Here is a 24,527-nt window from a genome sequence, read left to right on the forward strand (position 1 = left end):
AAGAGACAAACAGTGTCTGGATGCCCAAGAAGAATCCTGCCTTCTGGTAAAGTGACATTGGCACATGGTGGGGAAGGGATTGCTTTGTAGGTTGGAAACAGAAAACTCCTCCCTGGACAGGGAGCAGCTCCATGGCAGATATAACAGCCTCACACTCAGGCTCTCAGCCTGGGTGTCTCCTGTCTAAATGTTCTTTCCATTGTCCAGAAGAGAGGGGCAAAAATCAGGAATGCCTTAGACTTGTTCCTGCCTGTAAAGTCAACAGCAGGTAGGCTGGCTGGCTTTCTGCATGCCCTGCTGCAGCTCATGGGGGCCTGGGTCTGCTGCATGCTTGGAAAAGGAGAAGCAAAAGGCACAATATATGGAGTTCCCTGTGGCTGCTTCCATCAGGCCAACCCCACTTCAAGGGCACGGATTTCTCAGGTGCTGTGTCTCTCAAGCCCTTATGTGTAGCCTTCTATGGCATCCGCCTCTGCATGCTCAGCCTGGAGAAGTAGTGTGTGCTGTTGTTTGGGAGGGGACACCACACTAAAGGCAGGGTGCAAGGAGCAGCGGCTGGGCTTGTGGACAAGTGCACAGGCAGTTTTAACTTTCTCTTTTGGGATTTCAAGCCTTGTCTTCTGGGGTTGGGTGCATGCCGGGGGGGACGTCTCAGCCATGGGATCATGAAGGTCAGAGCTGGAGAAAGCTGTGTAAACAGCACCAGCCTTTCCACATCCTGCTCCTGCCTTTAGACCTGCCTTTGTGTTATTCCCTGCACGGAGCATGACCTCTTAGACCTGGTGCGCCAGGCTTTCTTCTCATTTTGCTCTGACCCTCCGAGAGACGCTGGGGCAACTTCTCCAAGGAGCTCCTCCCTCCGTCTGTAAGGCTCACAGCTGCTGATCTGCGTAAGACAAGAGAAGTACTTGGCTAACTTCCTGATATGGTGCCTCTTCTCCTCTGGGCCTGCCTTGATGGCCCTGATTGTGTAAACTCACGAGTGTGTGTGCACATGTGGGCTTGCACTGAGTCCAATGGACGTCAACAACACTGCTCACCTGCCCACAGGTGCGTCCTTCTTTATGCGCTTGCAGGATTGGGCTGTAGGTGGTAAATTCCCCAAGGATGTGACTTCACTACCTGAACGATTGACCAAATCAGAGTCAATCTTCCAGGGCTCTATTTCACACTCCTACTGGGGACGTGTAAAATCGAACTACCTGGGGTCAACAGCTGAACCTTGTACTCAATCTCATGAGGAGTAAGGGAGGTAGAGGAGAGAGTTTCTCCCATTGACCTCCTTCAGTGAGGACAGCCAGGTAAGTCGACTGTAGGTAAGTCGATGCCAGCAACGCAATGGCCGTAGCTGGAATTGTGTGTCTACAACTGACTTTAAAGGCTATTGTACACCTGGCCTTGGGCAAGGTAGAACCTTCACCTGTTCCTATGAGGTCAAGGGCAAAATCCCTTTTGACTGCAATAGGAGTGGAATCCGAGCGTTCATTTTTTTGCTTTGTGATGATATATAATTGTGCAAGAAGTAGTAATATGAGACTGTGCTGGGCTCGCCCTGCCATGCAGACGTTCCTCTTGCTAGTACATTTTCCCGTGTTCTGTCTGGCCTGGTTTTGCAAACCCTGAGCAGTGCGGATTCTAAGCCGCGACAGATAAGAGCTTTTCTCTCCTTTCCATGTTGGGCTGGCAGCTCCCTGCCCCATCCATTGAATCCTGGCTGGAGTAGCTTGTTGCATGCTGTGGGTAAATAATGATTTGGAGGAAGTTACACAGAGGAGGTGCATTCTGTGACTGTCCAATGTAAATTACATGGAAATCAGGCTTCTGTGAGGCCAAAGGCCCCTGTGGAGTAGGGCCATTAGTTAACATAACACTTGTGCTAAATGAAGCGGTTGACACCGCTTTCAGAGTGCAGCGCAGCTTTTAATTTACCGTGTGAAAGGGCTGAAACTCCACTTTAGCTCTTCAGGGAGAGAACTACAGCAGACAGGGCCTGTGACTTGCTCTTCCCGAGAAAAGGACGTCCCTCTGGAAGGGGTTTGTTAATGTTGTAGGGCACAATCCAATTACATTAAACACAAGCCAATTCAGTGCCCAATTCAGAGCAGCGTGTAATCTTGGGCTTGACTTCACGTCCCATAGACTTGAATGGGACTTAAGTATGTGCTTAAAATTAAGTGCTGTCCCGCGTAGGGATTCTTTCCTGAACGGGGGCTCAAGGAGTTTGTTTCTGGGCTCCTCCTGAGTGCAATGTCCCATTCCCCCTCAGTCTCTCCTCCCTCACAAAAGCAGCCAGCCTTCTCTGCGATCCGCACCAGATTCCCATCCCAGGCAGGGACCAAGTTCCAGGTCACCGATCGAAAAAGCCAGCTGTGTTTATTTTGAAGTTAAAGCAGGGACAGTCTCTTTACCCCGGGATGGTGCCCTGCACTGTCATGTGAGAACCACATGCACAGCTCTTGGGTCCATTACCTCACGTAGGATTGGGACAGTTAAGCAAGAGCACCCCATATTGCTCTGCTGCCGTGTGTCTGGCCAATCCGTGAGCTTGAGTATGGCCGAAGAGAGTCCCACCTAGCTCTCAGTGGTCAGAAGAGAGTTTTCTGCAGCTGGGAGTCAATCTCTTTGTCACCTGTGAAGAATCTAGCATGTCCTCCCTCAACTTGCCGCATTTGCTTTGTGGCTACAGAATGAACTTTCCGAGAAAGTGAGTAAATCTGTTGGTTAGTTTTTGGATTAAAATATATTTTAAAATGAGCAATGGATTAGAGAACATAAGAATGGCCATAATCGATCAGCTCAATGGTCCATCCAGCCCAGCATCCTGTCTCCCTGCACGTGCTTAAGCAGGTGGAAATGCCGTGTGCTTCAGCAGGTAGAAACAGAAAAGGTTGTTATCAAGTGATCCATTTCTCAGTCATCCCCCGCCAGCTTCTGGCGGTCAGAGGCCAGGTACACTCAGAGCGTGATTTTGCATCCCTGGCCATCCTAACTAATAGCTGTTAATGGACCTGTCCTCCATGAACACCTCTAATTCCTTTTTGAGCCTTCTTATAGGTTTGGCCTTCACAACATTGGTTTTGAGGGATGTCACTTTGACACCTTTCCCAAGCACTGAGTGAACTAATAAGCTAACACAAGTCTTGCTAAGCTCTGCCCCAGCTTTCCCCAATGTGCAGCCAGACCCTGCTTAAATCTCTACGGCTGGTGCTTTGCACCTAAAGCAGTGTGGATCAGCCTCAGAAAGAAGAGGGTGTGGAGGGGAGAGAAAAAAGACAGGACTAAGAGAATCTCCTGGGAGATGCAAAACAAGCTCTGTGGATTGCTAGGACCAGTGATGACACGCGCCAGACAAAGGAGCTGGCATCCTATAAAGGAGGCAGCCAGGATCAGCACTTGGCTGACTGCAGTGAGAGCAGCCTCTCCGCCCGGGGTCTGAGAGCAAAGAGAGAGGAAGGGAAATCTCCGATTCTCTGGAAAGTTCCCTTGCTGAACCAGGTTCCAAGAGCAGCAAGCGCCTGTGTCTGGGAAAGTAAGTAACAAGGGCTTTCTTCTTAGCTAGTCATTTGGGGGCTTGTAGATCCACACTGCAACTTTCCTGGGTGTGTACATGTTTGCCATCAGGTGTGCACAGCAAAGTATACCCTTCCAGGAAGGAATTCCTGAATTCCTTTTGCCATCTGCTGGGTCTTTATTAATAGTGACTCCCCCTTGTCCTCTCTCTGAAATGCTAATTAAAAAGCAGCATATCAGACCAGCTGAAGTGCTATGAAAACCGCTACTTGCAGGTTACTGAATTGAACCAAAAAGAGACGCTTGTGGTGTACTCCTTATGTACCTTTATTTTTAGGCTGTTTAAAATTTGCTAAAGCTTAGAAATAAAAATGTCAAGCAAGGAGCAAATATTTGCTGTTTAAAAAAATGAGTGGGGATGTTTAAAAGTACACAAAGTCCAAACAAATGCTGGATTCTTTCAGTCTGTGGTTTTATAGCCACAAACTATGGGCCTAATCCTTTGTTGCTCTCTGCTGCCTGTACAGTCATTTCCACCACGGCAAAGTGAGTGCAGAATGGTACTGAACCTGACTGACACTCATTTTACACTGGTGTAAATGGCTGCACAGAAGATAAAGCCCTTTAATTTAATAAATAAAACTAATATAACTTGATAGCAGGATCTGATGGACTTGCGCATTTAAAACAAAGCTTTTAGAAAGCCTAAAGTAGCCAGCTTGTTATGCGCACTGGTGCAGTAGATTGTGTGTAAATAATACGTAGTTAAAGACTGTGAATAGTAATAGGTAAAGATATACTAAGAGACAGCTTTAAATTCTAGATTCACACATGCACAATTTAAAAATCTATTTTCTATTACTACTTCTTTACCCGGTAAAGTCTATGGTGTATCGTGTGTGTGATAGGTATGGGGATGAATTTCATTTAATGGAACAATTCCCAGGAAGGAAAGATTTAAGTCCCCCCACCACTTCCCGCCACCATCCAGTCTATCTGAGAAAAAGCTAATATCAATAACACTTGAAAATAATGTAAATAGCACAATTTTTAAAAAGCTGGTTAAATTTGTTCTTACCTGCTAATCTATGGTGGTTCTAAATTTCATTTGCAGGCTTGGTTCTGTTTTATAAAGCTATATTTGACAAAGGAAATGAATCAAGTATGTTTCTAAAATAAACTGTGAAAACTCCAGCGACTTCCCTAGGAGCAAAATTAGGCTCTAGCATGCACAATGCAAGGCCTTTCTCTAAAGATTTTGGGATTTTTTTTTTGTTGTTTTTATAATTTCACTCTGTAAACCACCTTCTCTTCTCCATAAACCTTCCCTCTTACAGATATTATTGAAGTTTTTCAACACAAGTACATAAATACATTCAGAGCTGAGGGCCTTTCAGCTGGATTGTGTACTTTGTTGGGAGGGAATATGCACAGTCAGCAGGGTGTGCTAAGAATAATATTATTCGGATCATGCTAACCCTGAATTTTGTAGACCTAATGCTGATCTCTCTCACTCTGCTGCAGATGGACAATAGCCCCATTCAAGTCAATGGAACTACACTAGAGTGTGATCAGGATCGGGCCCTCTGTCTCCTGGTAGTTTATCTCTTGATATAGAAAGGCAGGGATTGCCACAGTGGATCAGTTTCTCAGTGATTATGGGGATCAGTAACTTAGAGACAGACAGTGGGTCAGATTCTAGGGGAATCTGCATGTGCATGCCTGCAGAGCTATACCAGGTATGATTTTAACCCTGTGTATTTGGAAGTTAATGTATATTGCATGTGAGATACATGTACAGGGTCCATTCCTCTGCTCACTGAACTCAAAGGAAGATTAGCCCCTGACCTGAGTGGGCAAAAATGTAAACATCACCCTGGATCGTGTTTTAAATAGCACTGAAACCACCAGCCTCCTCAGGCTAAAATCACATGCTGGGTTGCATTCCCCCAGCTCTGAAGCTGCCGGGAGTTTAGTATAGGGTGCTCTTTTGCGGAGCTCTTAGCACCATCTCTGCTTCATCCCCAGCATGGCGCGCATTTGTTCTGTCACAAAGAAAGGGTGTGGATTGCTCCTGTGCAAGATAGGGGTTAATAAACATGCGGACAAGGGGCACCCAGTGGACATAATATACCTAGATTTCCAGAAAGCCTTTGACACGGTCCCACACCAAAGGCTTTTATGTAAATTAGGTGGTCATGGGATAGGAGGAAAGATCCTTTCATGGATCGGGAATTGGTTAAAAGACAGAAAACAAAGGGTGGGAATAAATGGTAAATTTTCACAATGGAGGAGGGTAACTAGTGGTGTTCCCCAGGGGTCAGTCCTGGGACCGATCCTGTTCAACTTGTTCATCAATGATCTAGAAAATGAGGTAAGCAGTGAGGTGGCCAAGTTTGCAGATGACACCAAGTTGTTCAGGACAGTCAAAACCAAAAGGGATTGTGAAGAACTACAAAAAGATCTCAGCAAACTGTGTGATTGGGCAGCAAAATGGCAAATGAAATTTAATGTGGGTAAGTGTAAGGTAATGCATGTTGGAAAAAATAACCCAAATTACACGTACTACATGATGGGGTCAAATTTAGCTACGACAGATCAGGAAAGGGATCTTGGAGTTATAGTGGATAGTTCTCTGAAGACATCCACGCAGTGTGCAGCGGCAGTTAGTAAGGCAAATAGGATGTTAGGAATTATTAAAAAAAAAGATCGATAATAAGACAAAAGATATCATACTTCCCCTATATAAAACTATGGTACGCCCACATCTTGAGTACTGTGTGCAGATGTGGTCTCCTCACCTCAAAAAAGATATATTGGCATTAGAAAAGGTTCAGAAAAGGGCAACTAAGATGATTAGGGGCTTGGAACGGGTCCCATATGGGGACAGGCTAGAGAGACTGGGACTTTTCAGTTTGGAAAAGAGGCGATTGAGGGGCGATATGATAGAGGTATATAAAATCATGAATGGTGTGGAGAAAGTGAATATAGAAAAATTATTTACCTTTTCCCATAATACAAGAACTAGGGGACACCAAATGAAATTGATGGGTAGTAGGTTCAAAACTAATAAAAGGAAATTTTTCTTCACACAGCGCACAGTCAACCTGTGGAACTCCTTGCCCGAGGAGGCTGTGAAGGCCAGGACTCTCTTAGGGTTTAAAAAAGAGCTTGATAAATTTTTGCAGGTTAGGTCCATAAATGGCTATTAGCCAGGGATAAAGTATGGTGCCCCTAGCCTTCAGAACAAGGGCAAGAGATGGATGGCAGGAGATAAATCACTTGATCATTGTCTTCTGTTCTCCTTCTCTGGGGCACCTGGCATTGGCCACCGTCGGCAGATGGGATGCTGGGCTGGATGGACCTTGGTCTGACCCAGTATGGCCATTCTTATGTTCTTATAGATAAAGGTGGTTCATGCAAACAGAGACCTTTCCAAACATAAGGTTAACCTTTTAACGTGGAAACGAGAGATGCACAGGCAGAGAGAGATGGCCAGATACAGTAGTTATGAGTTGGGAGTATAAAGCTGGGATGAAGGTTGGTCTTAGAGCAGAGGTTCATGCACAGTATAGGTTTCATCCAGGATACTTGTAGTATTTGCAGAGTACTTGGATTTTCTTTCTGATTATGAACGCATGGACCATGATATCTGGGAAATGCTTGGGACTGAGGGTCTGTGCTTCAAAGGAGACCAGCTAGAACAGGGATCAGCTCAAGTACCTGTACCTTCCAGGATGGGAGGGAAGCATAATGGCAAAAAGAGCAAGAAAATATTTTATGGAAAAGAATTTGATGCTAACGTGCACTTGATGAACACGGAACCCAGCTGTTTATTTTTAAACTAATGGTCCTTTGTAAATAGCACTGACACAAAGGATGTCAGACCCATGCAGGTCTATCAGCCCAAGCTTCCGTGAGAGAATCTGGCTGGAGACAGGACTCCAGGGTCTGGCTTTATGGAGACGTAAGTGCAGCAAAACAAAGGAAGGTAAAGAATGTTCCTAATGGGAGAGCAATAGGAAAAGAAAAAGGGCAAAGAGGTCTGGTTTTCCTCATGAAAGGCAATTTGTGCATTTTACTCTCTGGCATTCAAGGAAATCTTTAAATTTGTGGTTTGCTGAAAGGAAAACAGACATTCTGCTCTGCCAAGTGCATTTAGGCTAAAAGCTGGTAGATCTACCGGCCTAACTTTTGAAACATGACTTGTGATTCTGGGCACCTCATCTTTTAGGTGCCCAACACAAGACCTTTAGAAGAGGGTGCTGAACACTCACTTTCTGGAAACCAGGTCTCAAGCTGAAGCACCACAAATAACTAGTCTCTGTTTAAAATGCAGGCCATTTTTCTCACGTTTAAAAAAAAAAAAAAGCCTTGTCCAAATGTGTGCTCTAGTTGCACAACAGCTTGTCTCATTTACCACCAGAAGCTCATCCAATAAAAAGATATTACCTCACCACCTTGTGCGCCTCATAAAAATGGAGCAATAAATATTCCACAGTCTCATCCCCAGAATACCATAATGCTAAGTTAAAAATGGGTAGTTTAGACCATTGCTTTGGAACACCACAGTATTCTTTTCGGAGAACTTTATCGTTTGAGAGTTCCAGCAAACCCTGGCTTCGGATGGGGAAGTTCCTGGAATCAGAGAGTTCTTAGTGTCAGTTTTGTCACTGACCTTCATAAACTTCTGGGCCCAGGCTGCTTTGTTTCTTATTATGTCTTCTCCAGAGTGTTGTGCTTCCAAATGTTCCACAGTTAAAAGACAGCCATGATGGAGCTATGTTGCTTGGTCATAGAAAGGAGGCCCCAGTTAATTCGATTTATATTCCCCTTTTGCAAATATTTATAAAAGTTCCTTAAAGGTGCTCACCATAACTTTCTTAACCACAGGAAATATTTATTATTGTCCTGTTTCCTAGAGGACCCTCACAAGACTGGGGCTTTTTGAGCTAAGTGCTGTACACACAGTAACAAAGAATTCCTGGCTCCAACAGCTTACAACTGAAAAAAGCCAAGATAGACACAGGGGCTGCGTCAAAACTAGCGAGTTCTTTTGAAAAAAAAATGGACCTTTTCTAAAAGCACCCATGGAGCATCTACACACAAAATGTGTCTTTCCATCTGCAATTGAAAGAACACAGCAGTTTTTCTGGAGGCCCTCATCCTCTCCTAGCTGAGGAAGAGCGCCTTTTCCCAAAAGAGTCTTCAGGTAAAAAACATCCATTGATGTCTCGGGGGCCCTTTTTCTGAAAAAGCAATCCTCATGGCGCTGGTTTCTTCAGTCCCCAGCCCATTCTTTCGAAAGGGCGGCGGCTGTGAGGACACTCTCTCTAAAAGAGCGGATTGAAAGAAGTTTTTTTTTCCCAGGAGAGATCGTACAGAAGATGTAGACAAAGCCAGGGGCAGAGGAGAATGGAAGCACAAGGAGATGAAGGAATTTACCCAAAGTCACTACAGAGGTGGTGGTAGAGCAGGGAACAAACCCCAGGTTTCTTAAGTCCCAGTCTAAGGCTTTATCCACCAGACACCATTGCCACCTCTTTTATCTTCTTGCCTTTAAATCTGACATCTCAACAATGGGAATTTCTGGCAGCATAGCTCCTAGAGGATCCATACTCTATAAGAGACACAAGGAGCTGTGGACTGGTAGTGGTGGTGGTGACAAGGGTGGTCATTCCCACATTGGTAATCCTTAGGCCCAAAAGGCTATGGTCCCTGTTCATCTTTCTGTGTAACTATCTGATTCCATCGCAAGGAACTCAATCTTGTTTCTCCTGGGACCTCAAAAGACTGGGTGTTGGTGCTGGCCGGTGTAACAACTTGCAACATCCAGCCATATCTTCCCCTCCCTGCCACAGCCCAGTGCTACCACGAACAGGAAGGGAGAAACAATAGTTTTCCTCCTCCTCCTTTGTTCCACGACACCAGTGCATACTGAACAAAACTCAGCCCCAAGCGTTTTGCTGGGGCTCCCCGTTCTAAATCGATCTGGCAAGTATCTGCCTGAATTGTAAGTGGGGTCCGTCTTTTGTTCCATTATTTCATTCCAGGGCTGAGAAGGCTCCAAAAACCTCAGTGTGAAGTATTAAATAGAAAGCGTTAACGCGCCCTTCTTGTTGGAAAAAACCAGAACTCTGCTGTGGGTTTTATTTGTGAGGGGCTTGGTCCTCGCTGTCAGTGGGTGTGTTGACTGAGCAACTGGTTCTGGACGAAGGGGTCAGATTAATGCCGGGTGTAACTCCATTGAGGTCAAAGGTGCTATGCATTGGACAGCTGTATTCTGAGATGTTTGTCTGTAATCAGCCTTTTGGTAACACTGAGTCCCTGGCTTCATTGCAGACCCATTCCCTGCCCACAACTTAATCACCGTGACTCGTTTTAGAATGTCCGAGCAGAAATGTCACTTTGTGCTGGGAATTCCTGCTGCTTCCTTCTGCTTGAAGACCTTGAATGGCTCGTGGGTAGTAAGGCTGTGAGAGTCGCTGCTGTTGAGAAAAAAGATCATCATCTCTTCTCTGCACTGTTTAACTTGTACGGCCACATCTGAAGCCAAGTGAATGATTTTTTCTGAAGAGGTAAAGGGGACAAAAGCGGCTTCTGGTATTTGTTTACTTGAGCTTTATTCTCATTGCTTCAGATGAACTATTTCTGAGTGACCCACAGTCCGACTGGGGTTATATTTCATCTGCATGTCTTGGATGAACGATAATTCTGCGAATATGGCTCTTGAATCAGAAACCAGCATCTGTCACATAATGTTGGGTTTTGCTTTCCTGATCCAAGAGAAATGAATGATTTTAAACCCAAAGTAACACCACCAGTTTCAATGGCACAACCCTGTATACCTCGTAGAGCAAAATTCATTCTTTTGGATCTAACCTGGCATTTACCTGGTTCTGTTTCTGTTTAGGTGAATGTAGGACTTCTTGTCTTTGTCTAGTGGAGGGGACCAGAAAACTGTTCAATGTGAATTAATGCCTGCAGATTAATGCAATATATATTCTTGTATTATATATGGATAAAATAGGGACTTTGACACAGATTCACGATTAAGGAGCTATACACTAAACCCAACAGCAGACAGATGCCGAAAGTTCCATATACTGCATCAGAGAGATATAAATAACACAGTGCTTAGGTGTATACGTTAGCATAAATCAGAAGCAGGAAGACAGTTTGAAAGCGAGGTGAAGAGCAGGCAAGGAAGTGCTGATCCAGCTGAAACATAAGGCAGATCATTTGGTGTGCTGGCCCCCCTTTGGTACGCTGACCACTTTTAGGGTGTTAGATGTAGGGACACAGAATGCATTAAGGGATGCTTTGTGTGTGGCACGAGAAGAAAAAAAAGATTGGCGGGGCTGGTTTCTGAGATATTAGAATTACTGCTGTGTTAGACTCACTTGATTTTAGCTTTGGAGATCTCTGTCCTAAACCCCTGAGTTAGACCACAGAAAAAGTTGGGAAGCTGGCAGCATAGTGCTATAATAGGAAAGGGAGAGAGAAATTCAGGGTGGAGAGAGCTGAAAAGGTAGGGAAGTTTCCCATGTATACAGAGATTCTGTAAAAAGAGTTTGGGAGTTGGGGGAAGTGTGGTGTTTGCTGATCTTGAACAAATGTCAGAGTCACACTGGTATATTTTTAACGTCACACAGGAGCTAGACTCATAAAGACAGCTGCTGGCTTGTGTTCACGAATCCCATTTTGTCCTCCACTGAAAATGAGAAGGGAGACAGGGAAAGAATGATGTGAAGGAATGGGCTATGGTCATCTTTCCAAAAATAAAACCCCTGCAATGATGAGATCAGAGACTCATCAAGATTTGCTGAAGTGAGGCCAGGGAGCTGTGCTGACCCACTCTCAGGGAGCATTTCATGCAGTGCTGTAAGTAAGCCCCCAGGAAAAGAAGCCACCACTAACTAAATAAACAAAGCACTGATGAGTTGTCCAGCATTTGAAACATTTCTGCGTTTACACAGGAATAAACATCTCTGTAACCAAAGCAATGGGTATAAGCTGGACACAGTTATAATCAGCAACAGCTAGAAAGGTGGTAAGGAAATACAAGAGGAAAGCATAAGCACCCCAAAAACTTATGTACCGAAAAAGGGATGAAGATGGGAAACATCATGCACAAACTCAGTGTAATCTCCCTGCTTCAGCAGCATTTGGGCAAGTAAAGTACACACTAGTTCTTTTAAATGGGGTCAAGAGACAAACCGAATATATGCTCTGGAGTGCAAACGTAAGGTCACATATGGGCGGCACATGTGGCCGGTGGACTGCAGGTTGCCTACCCCTGGTCTAAGCCCCTAATGGTGGCTATGTATCAATTTAGGGTGGGATTTTCCCTGTCTGATCCAGGGATGAGTGCACATTCCATTGCTGAAAAGTCCTTCCTTACGGCAACAAGTGAGTCATGTGGATTGGGAGGAGAAGCAGACCGTTGCTTTTGTGAAGGGTTTTACTATCATACCCTACAGTGACAGTCGTAATTGGGCAGTGCTGCAATGTACCAGTTCTGTTTTCCTAGAGGAGTATTTCTCATGGTGACTGGTAGATGCCATGGGTCCGGTCCTTGGGCCCAGTGCAGCTTTGCTTGTCTCAAAAGACATATGGTGGAGGTGGGCTGTGGTGACTGTATGCCATATTTACCCCTTTTTTAACCCTATTCTGAGGTTTGAAGGACTGGTTTGCTCCCAAGCACAATTCAGACCAATTTCAGAAGTGCTGTACTTTGTGTCAGTTGTTAGTGGTGTCCAGGGGCCATTGTGCCGGCTTGGGATTGTCAAAATGCTGCTGCTCTCTGGTCATTGGTGCACCCCCTATGCTGGGATGTGGGCGGAGAGGCGGTGCGGAGACCGCTGCACTGATTCAGCTACTTGGCATTTCCTTCACGCCAGAGGACCCCCTCAGATGTCTGGAGAAGCCAAGTGTGTTCTGGGGGAAGTGAGGATCTGTCCCCATGTGTGCTCTTTTCCTCAAACCTCTGACAATGTGAGCCGAAATCTTTATATCCACCTGCCACGACTGTGTTTGAAATTGTAGTCTGGGCAAGGAGTGAGACACAGGTCAACTTGGGGATGTACTTAATCCACAACTGGGGAGGGCAATCCATCAGTCAGGGTGGGCACAAATTTCAGTTTGCTAGCAACACTATTACTTCCTGTGGACTGCTACTGCCATACGGCCTCAAGGCCAGCCAGAGACCGCTAGCGTACCCTCTTTGTTCCCTTTGCTTTGCAGAGCCTCGAATATGACCAGAAAGATCTTCACCAACACCAGGGAGCGGTGGAGGCAGCAAAACGTCAACAGCGCTTTCGCCAAGCTGAGGAAGCTCATCCCGACCCACCCTCCAGACAAAAAACTCAGCAAGAACGAGACGCTCCGCTTGGCTATGAGGTACATCAACTTCCTCGTCAAGGTCCTGGGGGAGCAGGGCCTGCCTCAGACAGGAGTGACTGCCCGGGGCAGCATACTGGGATTATTTCAACAAGCCCCACATTTGCAGAGTGTGGAGGAGCTGACTGTTATTGAAGACTGCGGAGTCCCTTCTCCGGGCACAAGCAGCAGTATCCCAGAGTGCTGGTCAGAGACATCCTCTCCCTAGCAGGGAATGGGTCATTCACCCTTGGGTTAGTTTGATGGTCCCCTTTGCATAACTTGTGGATTGTTTGCCTCTGTACAGTATTTATTTATATTATTACCGGTGTATTAAATGCATCTTATTTAAAAGGCAAGGAGGTGGAAGGAGCCATTGGAGAGACAGTGGCTTGGTTGAGTAGAAAGTTGGTGTTCCTTGGGAATTTGAAAGGATTCATTGCAGTGGTTTCACAGAAAAAATCCAAGCCAACAGAGGACCATTATGATCCAAGCCCCAGTAGAACACAGGTCATAGAATTTAATTCAGTAATTTCTGTGGTGAAAGAAGATATTCTTCTCTGCTACATAAGGAGACACCAGCGAGCCCTGTTGCTTGTGGCTGAAGTAGCACGTGTCATGTCAAAAATACCCAGCCTGGACTGACAGATTCCAAGTGGTGGAGCATTTACCATATCCCTCGGCCAGCAGTTCCGATGGTTGATGACTCTCATCATGCAGAGTTCTCGTCTGATTTCCGTCTTCAGTTTTTCTAATGTAGCTCCCAACTGCTGGATCTTTGTCTGCCAGGCGGAAGGCCTCTCTAGCATCAGAATGAAGCACGAATGAGTATATAAAAACAGCCACCAAGAGTGAAATGCTGGCCTGCATTGAAAGAAGAAATGTTATGGGCTAAGTTTCAGTAGGTGCAGTGGATAGAGTCCATCCATCAGTAAATCTACACTCAAATGTGAGCACTGCAGGAGACTGGTGGGCTTCTTTCTGGCTCGATGTAAAACCTACAGAGAGACTGCTCCTCTAGCTCTCCATGGCAGGTTTTAAAGAACCAGGAGATAATCTTACATACATGAATCGACTGGTCCAGCAAAGGCCCCCTTTGAGCAATCATCTAGACAGATGCCACATTATAGGCTGTACCACACAAGAGCAGGAAGCAGGGACTCTTTGGAGATGTTGCTGACCAGCATACAGGCCTGTGTGAGCATTACGTATGTATGTTCATTTGGCACGCTGCCAGAAGTAGCTTCCCTGTGATCGTCACTACAGCCCACAAGACCTGTGCATATCTCTACCAGAATGAGTGAGGTCATATTTATTTCATGCTTTTGTGCATTGTCCGCATGGCCAACAAGATGGGATGCACTATACCTACCTTGCATATGTACCGTGGGCTGCCCTTAAAGCATGTGGATTTTGCCTTTGATAACTAGATGAGTTTTCCTCGCTGTGAGACTGAGGCAAAGCTCAATGAAGTCAATGGAAAAAATTCAGTAGAAAATACTTGCATTGAACTCAGTGGGCTTCAGATCAGGGCTTATTAGCAGTAACCCCTGTACAAATTACCGTAGGTCAGCAATTCTCAAATTCAGGGGCAGGCCTCCCAAGGGAGACATGGGAATGTGTAAAGGAAGGTACAGGCTCTGTGTGGGTGAAGAGGGGTTGTGTGTTCTGGCTGCCAGCCCAGGGTGTCTGGAGCTCCTGCAGAAGAGCTTTGCACACCCAGGAGGTGAGACTAAAGAGCACAGCTGGAGACCAACCACCCAGGGCTGACATCGAGAGCCCTATTGCGCAGTCTCTTCTCCCTCAGAATCTCTCACCTGGAGGCAGCAGGGCTCTGACTGTCAGCTCCAGGGGTGGCAGCAGCGGAGTAGAAGTAAGCGTGGCAATAGGACGCTGTGTGCTGTGAAAAACTATATTGATGAATACCACTTTTCGCCTTGCCACCCTTCTGTGCTGCTGCTGGTGTCCTGAGCTGGGAGTCTGGCCAGCAGCCACTGCTCTCCTCTCTCACTCCAGAGCTGGGCACCTGGCCGGCAGATGCTGCTCTCTGCTCTACCTCCAGAGCTGGGTGGCAGTATATGTACTGGGGGGCATAAATGATTATAATCACAAAGAAGGAGGTCTGATAAGATAAGTTTGAGAATTGCTGCTCTCTGGAATACCTCAATTATGCAGCAAATACTGAAGTAATATTTAATTATCTAAGGAAATTTTCAGGCTTTCAAGTATTACTCTGTGGAATAGGAAAGCAATTGTACTCTAGAATGTTGCAAAGGAACTGACTGGTGTATGTACCAGATTTGCCTTCCTGTGTCAGCAGAGATCTGGACAGTTCATAGGTGTTAAAAACCCCCCTGGAATGGCAGATAGAAAGTCTAGGGATTCAAATGTAAAAGGTTTCTGAGTCCAATCCTGTTCCCACTGCAGTCAATGACAAAATGCCCATTGAGTTCATGGGGACCGGTGGGTAGCGCACATGTACCTGAGTTCACAGTACATTCAGGATTCAGGAAATGGAAGTGTCCCATGCTCTGCCAGAGCTCCTTGGCTGCTTCTGCCTCCTACTGAGAAGATGAGCTGCCTTCAGAAACTGTAGTTAGAACTTTGAGGACATTACACTTGCAACATTCACGCTTGTAGCACAGCGAATCTGTCGTCTAACCCTGGGTTTCCTATCAGAATCACGCGAATCAAGCGTAAAACACTCCACAGTCCCTATATATTTATCTGGCTCAGGGGAGCTGACAAGGAAACAAACTTGGCCCAGTTGGGAATGTTGTTTTGCTAATCCGAACACTTACAAAGACTAACGTTTGCCAAAAACAGTTCTATGGCTCTTGGATTGCGGCTGTAATGCACTGCAGATCTAGGAGAAACATGTCAAATACTTTTCAAAGAGCTCTGGTTTCCAGCCTCCTTGGTCCTAGATCCCAACACTCTGGGGACCTGAAATGAGTGAAGATACTGAAGGGCATCTGAGTGGAAATACACCAAATCCTTTCCACAATTTGTGAAGCTCATGCTTTATCCTTGCCTAGGTCCCCTTTAATGTTGCTAAATGAATTGATATTGTCTATTCTATGTATAGTCTCAAAGTTAATGGACCAGCTGCTCCTCCTGGATATTTGTTGACTGAAATGGAGTTATACCAAAATAAAAATTTGGCCAAATAGGTGTAAACATTTATGTGTGAGGCTTGTTGGTAATATACTTTCCATGAGCCCATTGCTACTACTGAAAACATTTTCTCCTCAGCAAAGCAAATCAAAACAGATACATCCTTTGAACAGAGTATTGTCATCAAGGAAAGGGAAGAAAGCCTAGCCAATTATGTAATGTGAAATGCTTGTTATTTAAATATTTAAAAATTTTCTTAATCTTGGCTCATGTTTTTTGTTTGGTTTTCCTTTAGGATCTGCCTATTTTGAGGTACAGCATGTGTGTGACTAGATTTATCTACCAAAGATTTTTTTTGCCAGGACTTCTTGGTTTTTTGTGATTTCTTATGTGTGTGGCTATGAACAAATATAGTGTAACTGGTCACGTTTTGTTGTGTAAAATGTTATTTAACTGCTAACGTATTCAAAATAAATTATTTAAGAAACTAACCTTATCATCCTTAAATTTACTCTTAAAATTAAAAAAAAATCTGATAGGGAATGTCAAATTGCAAAAGCAGAATGAATTCAAATACAGGGCTCATTTTAAGGTTTACCCCTTAGTTATTGTTTTGATCTTCAGACTATTTTACCAACAAATCTTAACAATCAGAGATAGTCCAAAAAAAAACAAAACAAAACAAAAAACAAAACAAAAACCCAGGGATAAATTAAAACTATAGTCCATTTTTTTAAAAAATGTTCTTACTTTATTTGGCCAATGTTTTATTAGTGTCTGTGTTGGAAAGATTATGACCAATTCTTTGGTTGCCTAAAACATTATAGATCAGTAAAAATATGCTGCAAAAATGTCAGAAGTTTTTCAGAAGTTTAGCATTCAAAAGCTCCCAAACAACTCCACTTTAAAAAGTAGAGGGAGTCTGAAAGGCACAAAACTGGGACCCAGTGATGGATTTTGAACACCCTAACAGATTGGGAAGTTCAGATAGGGACTCGCCATGTTCCTGTTGGAATCCAGGTTTGAATTATAAATGTCCCCAAATCTCAGTGATGCTTAGAATTCAGTTTGTTTCTAGTCCAAGGGTCAGAAACCCCTGGCACATGTACCACCTTTGGTACACAAGCCAATTTTCACTGGCACATGAGGCAGGAGCTCAGCCCCGCCCCTACTCCCCCATGCTGTCTGTGGATTAACAAAAGACCAGCTAATGCTACCAGCCACCACCTAAACAGTAAAGCGCGGCATCTTAATTTATTATTCAGCTGTTCTAAATAGGACCACTGGTGACTTTTAAAAGTATCACCGGCATTCGGACCGTACATGGAGGTCAAAAAGTCAAATTTCAGCACTCCACCTCGGAAAGGTTACTGACCCCTCTTCTAGCCCATGCCTGTAGCTGTGATGGAGGAGGGCGGTATTTATACTAGTCCCTTTCCCCAGCTCATCCCCAGTTGGTTGCTGAGGAGTGCCTTGCCTCATCCTTTAAACCAGGCTTCTAGCTCTGGGCCCTTAAAAACATGGGACAGGATTTCTACCTAAGCACCACACATTCCTGGGACCTTTTCCTCATTATCAGTATCACTTCTGTTTGTGTGTGTGTGTGTGTGTGTAATCTTTCACAATGACAAAGTGCCACCCCACATGATGGGGGTGCTGGCTGAGAGCTCACTATTAGGCACATTTTCCCTTAAGGAAGCAGACTACCTCATCATGGGTGGTCATTCCATTTTAACTCTCTAGCTCTGGATGCTCACAATTTTCTCGTGACCTAGCTATTGCTGGATACAGAGTGCTAGTAATCACAGTACTTAGAGGTCAGAAGAGTAAGTCATGGGCAGAACTGTATTGTCTCTGTAGGTTGCTTAATTTGCTATATTGTCTCTGTAGTGCCCATCCAGTAACGAGAAGATGTTGACTACCAGCCCTAGTGGTGACTAACACATGGTTTAAAGACAAGGGTAGTCTTGTGATAAAGGCATTGGACTGAGATTCAGGAGACATGGTTCAAGTCCTGGCTCTGCCATAGACTTCCTGGATAAACATGGGCAAGTCGTGCATCTCTGGGCCTCAATCCCCTGCCTATAAAACAAAGAGAGTAATACATCCTTTGTTGTGCCTCTTTAGGCAGTAAGCCTTTCGGCGGAACAATGGTCTCAGCGGACCTACAGTCCATAGGGCAATCAAAAGCCAAAGAGCCTCTAGGCACTGTTGTTCTCTCGCAACAAAGCCATTCAGGCTGTCCCCTCCTAAGGCAGAATAGTTCATGGCAGTCCAGCTCTTTCAGGAAGAGCTTCCGGATTTGGCCCAAATAGTCTATTTTTCATGTGTGTGTTGGATAAACATCCTTCTTTGAGTGGCCCTTCATGCCCATTCCACAACAGGAGGTTGTGCTTGCCATGTGCACCAATGCCAGAAGCTTTGCCTTTAGCAGTATCTGTAGGCTAGTGACTTGCGCCTTCTGGAATAATGCCCTCATGAGATGATGCCCATTATATATCAACTTCAGTTCCTTCTTGCTGCCAGCAATAGCGCTGGAACATTTTTCTGCCTTATGCTAGCTTTGTTCATGTTGTTCAGTTTGCCAAAGGTCTATGTTAACCAGCGTAGTTAACAGAGCTGTTTATTAGTCCCATGAGCAGAACATGAACTGAGCGGTGTGTAGACGGTGGAAGAGGGGGAGAATCAATGGATTCTGTATCCAGCCGGATTTGGTTACAAAAGGATATCAGAGGCATGATAGGAATAGGTTACCATGAGAAAAGAGTAGTGTAGCAATGGGAATAGAATTTTCAGCTTCTGATTTAGGCTATGGTGACGGACCCTGGTACAGAGCAGGAGCAGATAATACAACTAGATACCAATAAGTATCCTTGAAGGATATTTAAAGTGACAATATTTATCTTGCTGAAAAACTCCAGAAACCATTGACGAGGAAAAGACTGATGGTGACCTGACACGTCTCAAGGAAATAACATTTGAAAGATGTTTAATAAGTCATTCATATAAATTATTAAATTATTCCCTATTAACATTTTAGACATAAGGAAATTGCCTGAGATGACCGAGTGAAAAATGGGTGAGCAGTGCCTGACTGACTTGTTCTTTGAAGGCAAGTGAGTAAAGATGTGGGGAGAATGGACAGCTTAACTGCTGACCTATGGGTCAGAGGTCACTTTAAAGTCACAGCCTTAAATCTTAAAGCTAGCGATAAAGCAACACACTCTAAATCCATTGGTTTTCAGTGCTGCATTTGTCCTTTTAAAGCAGCAGGTGCTAAGAGAAGAATCAAAGGGGGAGATGGTTCAAAGAATTAAACACGAGGGCCCTGTAAGGTATGTGTTTCTGTTTATCTCAAACACAGGAATTACTGATGCCTGGGTCTCAGTGTGCAATGGCTAGAGTTTTCAGAAATGCTCGGTGTTGGCCTGTGTTCCCATTTAAGTCAATGAGACAACTCCAATAAGAGCAGATTTAGGCCAGCATTGAGCCATTCTGAAAAGCCCACCCCGCAAGTATGAATACACGTCACAGATACACATGCTTTAATCTGATTATAAGGATGATAAACTACATAGCGGTGGATGGGGGGGGGGCGGGTGACAGGATTGCTGGGCCCCTGGGTAATGTGTGGCTCCCACAAGAGGTGGGGCCTTGGACCTCACTCTCCCTTCCCTGGAAGACATGCCCAGAGGGTGCTCTGCCTCTCGGAGGCCAGACTCTCTACCTCGCTGAGACCTTTGGACCAGTTTGCAAATGATCGCCAGCCACAACATGCGCCAAGGGGTGGCACAAAGACATAGGGAGAGACCCAGGGGATAGTGTTAGCCAAACCACAGGCATATGGTGCTCAGGAGGGATCCTCACACCCTAGTGGAGTGGAGGGCCTGGCTTCCCCTAGTCCATGGCGGCTAGGTAGAGATACCACCATGGGCAGCAACCACTAGGTGGGGAGGCTCACCCTACTCACCACATCTTGGCTTGATTTTCAAAAGTCCAGCCATGGAAAACCCATCACAACCCTTTGTAGGCTCCAACCATGAGCTGGGAGCAGCAGTACAATTAATGAGTAATTCTCCCTAGCAGAGCCCCATTACCAGGGAAATTACTGCTCACAATTCAGAGCCTGATCCAAAGCCTATTGAGGTTAGCAGAAGCCTTCCTGTAGACTGCAGTGGCCTTGCATTGTGTATTCAACATGTGTAAGACGGGTTATTCACCCAGCAAAACCCACAACTTCAGAATTGTGCTACCAGCCAAGCAAGCCAAAGAGAGCCATCGTTACAGGGAAATGCATGCCACACATCCTCTTTAAATGGGTACATTCTCCACTGAGAGTGTAACTCCTGTTGTTAGAAGCTGGCAAAGGGGAGCATTAAGAAAAATGTTGAGTCTGTGTGTGTCACAACTGGAGAAAGCAGCTAACACTTCATTATCCTTCCCTGCAATCCCCTTACTTAGCCCCTTCTTAGAGAACTGGACATTTATTAGTGGATGGCACCAGGAAATGGATTTTAGACCACAGCTGGTGTGCATGGTTAGTAAATTCCTCCACAAGTTCCCAGTCTTTCCTGGCTCTCCAGCCTGGTGTTTAGCTCAGACTCTTCTCTCTTCTTGGCCTAAAAGTTGTTTTGGAAAAGAGTAGCGGTCTGGTGTATGGAAAATGGGTTTCTGGGAGACTGACAATGAGGGGAAAAAACTGGGTGGGGAGTGGAGTCAGACCAGCTAGGTATAAAGTGTGAGGACAAAGTGGGTAGAATAATGCTCTTTAGGGAAGGCTTGGGAGAGATACTGATGGGAAAGGGGACAGGGAATGTGGATGTCTGGGTACACTCGAAGACAAGGCTGGCTGTGGAATTGAGAGCCAGGAGATGAGCAGCTCTCGCAGAAAAGGAATTAACTTGGCTGCTGTATGGAAACGTGGTTTTCATTTGGCAAAATCCCTTCTTTATTAGGCAAACCAACCCTAGTTTTGTGTGTGACTTAGCACTGGAGTTGTAAATGGGCAGTTTTGACTTTAATGAACAGTAAGTGGCACTTACAGGTGAAAGAAAGCAGAGAATGAAATAGAGTAAAAATTGTAAATGAATCAAACTGTACCATAGTAGCATCGTGGCTAGAAATGTCATGATTGAATACTAACAGAATAGCAGTAGGAGTAGCCTACTGACCACCTGGCCAGGATGGTGACATTGACTGTAAAATGCACAGAGGCATTAGGAAGTCTACAGAAATAGTAGTAATAATAATAAGAAGAAGAAAGGGGGATTTCAACTGTCCTCATATTGACTGGGAATGTGTCACCTCAGGATGGGATGCAGCGATAAACTCTATAGACACCACTAACAGCTGTTTCTTGGAGAAGCTAATCCTGGAATCTACAAGGAAAGAGGTGATTTAGTCTTGAATGGTGCACAAATCTGGCTCGAGAGGAGACTAGAGCTGAACTGCTCAGCATTAATAACCGCAGTGTAATTAAATCAACATCCTTGGTGAGAAAATAACCAAAGAAAACCAACACGGTAACGTTTAAATTTGAGAAGGGAAATGGCGCAAAAATGAGTAAGCTAGTTAGGTGGCAATTGAAAGAACAGTCGCAAAGATTAAATGCTTCCGAGATCCACTGAAACAATATAAAGCACCCTAATAGTGGCTCAAACTAAATGCACGCTCCAAATAAAAGGAAGTGGACAACAAAATGATAGCGCTAGAGGTGGGCCCACGTAGAGCATTGCATGGAGCCACTTTGGGGCCCCCTCTCTTTCAGTCCTTTCCCCGGATCATGCCCTGAATCACCAGAAAGGCTCAGCTAGTGGCCCCCGCAAAGAACTAGGTGTATGCATGAAGTTTTTCAGGCATGTTATGCACTTGACATACAGGGGTATATGACACACATTTTTGCACACGGCTCCTGTCCCCCAGGAACTAGACCCAACTTCCACCTCTGGGTATTGTGAGCTGCTGCCACCATTCAGGTGTGGCCTGGTTGTGCCTTGGTCATCACAATGGAGCAGCCAAGCCCAACTGGAGTGAGTGGGGAGCGTGTTGCATCATGCTCATGGCTGACAGTGCCATCGGGGTCGGGATGCCTGGAGTGAGGCTCCCCTAGACACTGCCATATGTGACAGGGACCTCTGCTCCTGGGTGAATGTGGGTTCGCTCTCCATCTTATTGCCAGTCCACCTTCTCCCCTCTGTTGACTGTTACCAAACCTGGCTCAGGCATTGCTGTGAATGCTGCTGCTGTTCCTAAGAATCTCTAGCAGATGAGTATTTGGTTGCCTATGCTCTAGGTGAAAAATGAAAGCCACTTGGTATGCGGGCCATGGGCAAATGCTCTTCTGAAAGAGCAACATCATTCTGCGGAGATGTGCCACACAATTTGTGCCCCATCACCAGGTTTTGGGAAAACTTTTCACAAGCCAGTGACTTTAGATGGCAAATAGACATAGAATTTTAAGTAGTGGATCTGAGCTGAATATTAGAATGCATAAAGCATCCGGCTGTTGTCTGCCTCTGGAAGTTGGATCAAAGTCAACCTCAGACTCATAATTAGACTCCTTCCCCATCCACATATTGTTGTTTTTGCCAGTTTAACTTCTGTTTCAGTTTAAGGAAAAGAAATAAGGAAAGAACAAATATGAAGTGTATGGCAAAAAGAGACAGAGAGAACACATGTCTGTGTCTGCCCTGACACACTGAAATTGAAGCTGCCCTGCCTCTACACTTGAAGATACATTCCCCAGAACATGGAATTGCAAAATCAAGTTTCAGTTACATAGCTAAATATACCACAGCAATTAATTAAGTAACTGAGCTGAGGACCTGCTCCAAGCTGCTGATTAATAGGTGGGCCAACAATGAAACAAAATATGACTCAAATTTAATTAAAATATCCAAATTAATCATTTGGAAAATATATTTGTGAATGAATTGCCCTGCTCAATAATCAAATATTAAATATACAAAATTTATTAACATTTTTGATGAATATTATGCAGCCTGCTCTTTGCTATGCTGCCATCTATAGAACTGGAATGAAGATGGCATATCTTCCCTGGAAAATGTCAGGTTGAAGGCAGCACAAGTCCCTTGATAAGGGTGGGCCACATTCTGACATTCTTAGATATACATATTTCAGCTTGTGCCCTCATAAATATAAGCGCTCAAAAAATCGCTAAAACCATGGCTGGTGATTTCAGTGTCAGGCCCTCCATGAGCATTTCTGTCCAAGAGAAGTCAGGGAGGAGGAAAGAATTAAACAGGGTGCTGTACGCATCGATATTTAGGTCTGTAGGTAGCAAAGCTGAGAGATCAAACAAACAACTTGTGCTCATAAACCTTTGCACCAGATTTGAAGGGTAAGGAACTGATTTCTTAAGCTCACCAATTATCACGTGCATGGAATGGAATCTTTCTGCCCCTCTGTCATTTTTAAAGTGCCTTTTCCAAAGGGCAACAAAATGATAGGTTGGCAATTAAAATACTGTTTGGTTGGAAATGTAATATACAAATGTAGCAGTCCCCCAGATATAGAACTTCAAACCAGCCACAAAACCCAGCAAAATAAAAACAGCCAATGGGCCTTGTTCCTACTGCATTTCTTATCAGTCTCCTGCAGAGAGACTAAAACTCTTATCTCCACAGACCAGATTATTGGGCTGATTGCCTCTTCATGCTGAGTAGGACTCAAACCTCAGTTCTCACTGTCAGAAGCACGCTGCACATTCCCAGTCCAGATAAATCAATTAATGGGATGCGGGATGGATTGTCTTTTCCTTCTTTCTTTCTTTCTTTCTTTCCCTCCCTCCCTGCAGTTCCAAGTTTTAATACCATCTAAGAGTCCTCAGTCAGAAGAGGTGCTCGCAATGCAGGTGCAGGATTTCAGTGCCTCAACACAACAGCGATAACACCCCCTTCTGCCCTCCTCAGGGCTTCTCTTTGTGAAACACTTTTTCTTTTCTTTCCTTTTCAAATGTACAACCCCTGCAGATAATCTGATTATGCTAATTTGTACTTCATGAACCCAAACACTGTCACAGGATCTGAGGAGGGTGCGTTGGGCTGGGCTGCAGAGAGGATGGTGCTGGTGGGGATGGGAGGGGAGGGACAATGAGTGTAAGTCAAGTTAACAAAAAAAGTCTTCTGTATTGTCGGACTAAGCACACTCTGGGAAAACCCACGCAGCTCTTGACAATTTAGAGTGTTCAAAGCTGGCCTGCGCTATTGAGCAGAAAGGGCAGCCCTGTGAATAGACAATGAGGGGCACAATGAAAAGTCTGTGTTTCCTGTTGAAAGTTGGTTTTCTTTTTCTATAACTAATCCTTCCCAGAATCTAGTAACTGAAGTATTGTACACCAATGGCTAGTCGGGTCGAAGCTGTGACACTACACATCTTCCAAGTGCATCCAGCCTCGATGAGCCTACTAGTGGGAAACTACATTAAATCCACTTAAAATCTGGTAGCATGGTTTGTGGACATAATATTACCACCATGATTGAGCTCCATTAGGCCTGGCT

The 24,527-nt window shown here is 44.9% G+C and overlaps 1 protein-coding gene across 1 annotated transcript; it reads left to right on the plus strand.

Annotated features, from left to right (window-relative positions):
• Positions 1–3,459: 3,459 nt before the first annotated feature.
• Positions 3,460–13,296, plus strand: TAL2 (TAL bHLH transcription factor 2). Its single transcript, XM_074994028.1, has 2 exons — positions 3,460–3,529; positions 12,757–13,296. The coding sequence occupies exon 2, from the start codon at positions 12,767–12,769 to the stop codon at positions 13,118–13,120; it is 354 nt and encodes a 117-aa protein (XP_074850129.1). The 5' UTR covers positions 3,460–3,529; positions 12,757–12,766; the 3' UTR covers positions 13,121–13,296.
• Positions 13,297–24,527: the final 11,231 nt, after the last annotated feature.

Source organism: Carettochelys insculpta, chromosome 5, assembly GCF_033958435.1.
Source record: "Carettochelys insculpta isolate YL-2023 chromosome 5, ASM3395843v1, whole genome shotgun sequence".
Classification (NCBI taxonomy): domain Eukaryota; kingdom Metazoa; phylum Chordata; order Testudines; family Carettochelyidae; genus Carettochelys; species Carettochelys insculpta.